The 4376-nt window shown below is 58.5% G+C and overlaps 1 protein-coding gene across 1 annotated transcript in view; it reads left to right on the plus strand.

Moving 5' to 3' along the window:
• CARS2 (cysteinyl-tRNA synthetase 2, mitochondrial (putative)) overlaps nucleotides 1–4376 on the plus strand; it is a 19858-nt gene that overhangs the window by 6361 nt on the left and 9121 nt on the right. The window contains exons 4-5 of the mRNA XM_010831546.1: nucleotides 3777–3848; nucleotides 3946–4051. Of these exons, the coding sequence (XP_010829848.1) occupies nucleotides 3777–3848; nucleotides 3946–4051 (178 nt within the window). The remainder of the gene's footprint in view (nucleotides 1–3776; nucleotides 3849–3945; nucleotides 4052–4376) is intronic.

Genomic DNA, 4376 nt, shown 5'->3' on the forward strand with positions numbered 1-4376 from the left:
CCCCGGCTGCTGGAGCGGGCCCACCTCCCGCCACCCGCCCAGGGCCCTGCGCTGTCTCCCTGGGGCCTCCCGGGGCCGTCTGCGCTGAGGTTGTGCTCAGACACTCACTGGGCCGGCGGTTCTGGGGTCCAGAGGAGCCTTTGAGTGAATCCGATGCAGGAAGCAGTGGCCTCTCGTCCATGGTCAGGACAGACGGGGGCAAGGGGCAGGCCTGCCAGTCCCTCTGGAGGCTGCCGGGGTCTGGGCGGCGCTGAGCAGGACCCCGGGCCCCGATGGGGAGGTCAGCCCTGCGGTGCTGAGCAGGACGCGGGCTGGAGCCGGGCCTGGCTGGCTGGGGAGACGGAGAGGTGGGGGACTCTGATGTGGCAGGTGGATGGGTGTTGGTGTGTGGGCGGTAACCCCTGGCAGAGAGGACGCCAGGCTGGTTGAGGAGGAGGGTGCCCGGGTCGCCCGCCCAGGTATGTCCCTGTGCTGGCTGCGCTGGGGTCGGCTGTGACCCTTCAGAGCCGGAAGTGGGTTCTCCACCTGTCATGAGGCTCAGCTGGTGGGGGCCGATGGGGGGGGGAAAGGTTGGCAGAATTGGTTTAGAAATGGTAAGTGTAGAGAGCGTTTTAATTTTTGACAGCTGAGCACGTCCATACTTGTAACATAGCAGGCTGCTAACCTGGCATCACGCAGTCTTGTTTGTTCTGAAGATAGAATCCTACTTCAGCATGTTAAACCACGGTCTGAAGCACATAGTTATGAAAACACCTATTTGTTTCTTAGTGTCCAACAAAAAGGCTGTTCTTTTTACCAGAGGCAAGGTTTTTTTTTGACGATGGCCGTATCCTTCATGCCATCTGCTTCAGTGTGTGCTCTTAAAATAGTTTAAATTATATTTCATTTCTCTGAATCACTTTCTTGACTTTAACTTTTGGCAGAGTTTTATTGTTTGTCAGGAATAAAAGCTGCAGGAGGATTTCTGGGGGAGGAATGAAAAAAAACAAGGTATATTCGCAGGGTTACATTTTGTGTTAAGAAAAATGATACTAAGTGCCTCAGTGATTGAAGCAGAGTTACTGTCTTTGTGCCTTGGAACCCTGGCCTGCGTGCCCTTCTCTCCGGGAGGAAGGTTGGACAGGCGTTCAAGGTCCCCTGCCTGCCTGGGATAGCGCCCAGCCCAGCTGATCGTTGCTGTTGCTCAGTCGCTCAGTCGTGTCCGACTCTTTGTGACCCCATGGACCGCAGCACGCCAGGCCTCCCTGTCCATCACCAACTCCCAGAGCTTGCTCAAACTCATGTCCATCGAGTTGGTGATGCCATCCAGCCTTCTCATCTCTGTCGCCCCCTTCTCCTCCTGCCCTCAATCTTTCCCAGCATCAGGGTCTTTTCCAGTGAGTTGACTCTTCATATCAGGTGGCCAAAGCACTGGAGCTTTAGCATCAGTCATTCCAGTGAATATTCAGGGTTGATTTCCTTCAGGATGGACTGGTTGGATCTCCTTGCAGTCCTCGGGACTCTCAGAGTCTCCTCCCTCCGGGCGGGCCTGGGCTCTCAGGGCCAGTGCGGTGTCAGCAGCGCCCCCTGCAGATGGTCCTGTGGAGAGAGCATCGTGAGCCCCTCTTGGGGGGACCAGGTGCCTGGAGGTTCCGTGTCCAGTTGCTTCAGTTTGGGGGTCTGATTCCCTGTCCCCCACGCCAGCAGCAGCTTGTGTCCACTTCTGGCCCACAGTCACCTGTGACGGTCCCTAGGGTCCCGCCGAGGGGGCGGGAGGAGCCGTGTGTGAGGACCCCACGTTTCCTGTCACCAGAGCGGGGCTGCCTGCATCTGGAGTTCCCAGGGGCGAGCAGAGCAAGTCCGTAAGAGTAGAGGCTAGAGGAGGAGGGCCTACCGGGTGCTAATGGCTCAGGAGCTGCAGAAAGTTGCTTGGTTTTCTTTACTCTCTCCCCTTTTGCACAGCTCAGTAGACGCAGGCCAGACCCGGGGGAAGCTGTGTGTCTGCACATAAGGTCCAGGCCGACGCGCCCTCCACACCTGTGGCTCCCTGTGGCGATGCTGACCACCCCCCGCCCCACCAAGCCTCCTCTGCAGCGGCCCCCTCTCCCCCCGCCCCTGCCTGCCTTCCGTGTCTGGAGACCGAGGAGATGAAACACCAGTTCACAGTTATACCAAGAGACAGGCGATGGGACACGCTGGAGTGTCCAGAGACGGACACAGTAATTTTGGAAATTTGTTTTTGGTGAAGATGGCATTTCACATCAGCGGGGAACAGAGGATTACTCAGTAAGAAGCTGACGACTGGGTGGCCATCTGAGGAAGAAGTAAACCAAAGTTGGATATATGGCTCACAACCAGATTTGAAGCTGATCAGAGATTTCACATAAAGACGTGGAAGCATGGATTGTTAGAGTAAACCATGGGGCACTTTTTTGTAGCCACCTGTCCAGAAGGCTTTGCTAAGTTTGTTTCCAAACCCAGAAAAGGTTGAGAAATGTAAAAGATTGCTAAATACAAAAATGAAATTTTCTGCGTGCCATAAAATAACCATGAAGTTGAAAGACGTTTGGGAACAGGTGAAATTCATATGGAGGATAAAAGGTCTATCTCTTTTCTTGAAGATACTTCCTCCGTATCAATAAGACAAGACTTTAAGGACCTGCAGCTCTGTAGAGCCATGGTTAACTTCAGACGGTTTAATGCACATGGTCCCTAAACACTCGAGATGTTCGAGCTCCCTCAGAACAGGAGAGACTCAGGTTAGAGATGCAGTGAGGAGGCGCGTTTACAGTTGGCGCCACCGTGACCATGGTCTGGCGGGCCCTCAGCAGCGCCTGAGCGAGGTGCTCAGTTTCAGGTTCCTCTGGAGGCGCTGGCAGCGGCCACCCAGGATATGCACGCGTGTCCTCAAGCACGGCGTCACGTGTGGTCTGCCCCGTGTGTGTGTGTGTGTGTGTGTGAGCACTGTGTCACGCGTGGCTCAGGCGGTGCCCGTGTGTGTGTGCACTCGTGTGCATCATGGCTCAGTGTGCTGCGTGCCTGGGGCCTGCACAGCGTGTGGCTTTAGCCGAGGACGCCAGTGCAGGCCGCGAGCCGGGTTTCGGGAGGAGGCACAGACGGAAGGTGTTTGCTTTCTGGGAGGGGCCGGGCGGGGGCACACTTCCCTCCCGCCCCCAGGAGAGGAATACTGCTCAGGAAACTCATGAGGAGAACTCAGAAAGCCAGGCAGCTCACCAGGCCCTCTGCTGCTCTTTGGGTCCAGTCGCGTGCCGTGGAATCTCCCAGAGTGGCACAGCGACGCTGGGCTTTGGTCTGTGGTTCGCTTGGCCTTGCCCTGGCAGACGCTGGCGGACTGCGCTTCGCAGGGGCCCGCTCCGCCACCAGGGCCGCTCGGGAGGAGCCGTTGGGCCTGGCGGCCCTACCTGCTGTCTTTGTCCCCGGAGTCTTACCGTGGACACGGGACCCCGGGGCCATCTGGGGGATTCAGTGGGCCCGTCTGCATGTTGCACAGAGAGCTGAGAGAGGCGTGCGTTGTCTTGCCCACGACTGCCGTGAAGAAGACACTGCTCACCGGGTTCATCTCCTCAGTAAACATCCCCGGGCCGCAGTTTCCAGGACAACTGTCGTTTTGGGGGTTTTGTTTTGAGTTAATGGAGATCGTGGCATCGTTTATTCTGTTTTCAGTCTAACCAGAAAGCAGGCCCAAGGCCCTCTGTGAGCAGGGCCCGTGGGGGCGGCCGTCCTCCGAGGCCCCATCCTGACCCCTGCAGACGGAGCCCCACCTCATTATCTTGCAGATGAGCGTGTCGCCCGCGTCCCTGGCCCGTCTTTACGAAGAAGACTTCAAACAGGACATGGCGGCCCTGAAGGTAGGTGGCTGGTGAGAAGGCCGAGTGACGGAGGCGGTCTGGCGGGGCCTCCGTCTGCGCCAGGCCGGGGAGACCGCGGGTCTTTGCCCTCCCGTAGGTCCTCCCACCCACCGCCTACCTGCGGGTGACCGAGCACGTGCCTCAGATCGTCGCCTTCATCGAGAGACTCATCGCCAACGGGCACGCTTATTGCACAGCAAAAGGTGAGCCCCCCGTCCAGGCCACGGCCCCCGAGAAGGGCGGTGCAGACGGAAGGTGAGCCCCCCATCCTCAAGGCTGAGAGGGAGGTGCAGGTGAGGGTTAGGGCCGGGTCAGAGCTAGGCAGGTGCAGGCGAGAAGTTACAGGTTTGTCCAGGTGAAAAGTCTCGGCCAACCGCGGCCTCGCGCTGACTGTGGTGTGCGCCGGCCATCAGGAGCGTGGTCCAGTGCCCGTGGCCGCAGCCCTCCTGAACACGGCTCCTTTCCCGCCGCCACCTCATGGGTCAGAGGGGCGGGGGCCGCCTGGCTCCACAGGGCCCCCGGGAGCCA

The sequence above is a fragment of the Bison bison genome, unplaced genomic scaffold, assembly GCF_000754665.1.
Source record: "Bison bison bison isolate TAMUID 2011002044 unplaced genomic scaffold, Bison_UMD1.0 scf7180017864527, whole genome shotgun sequence".
Classification (NCBI taxonomy): Eukaryota; Metazoa; Chordata; class Mammalia; order Artiodactyla; family Bovidae; genus Bison; species Bison bison.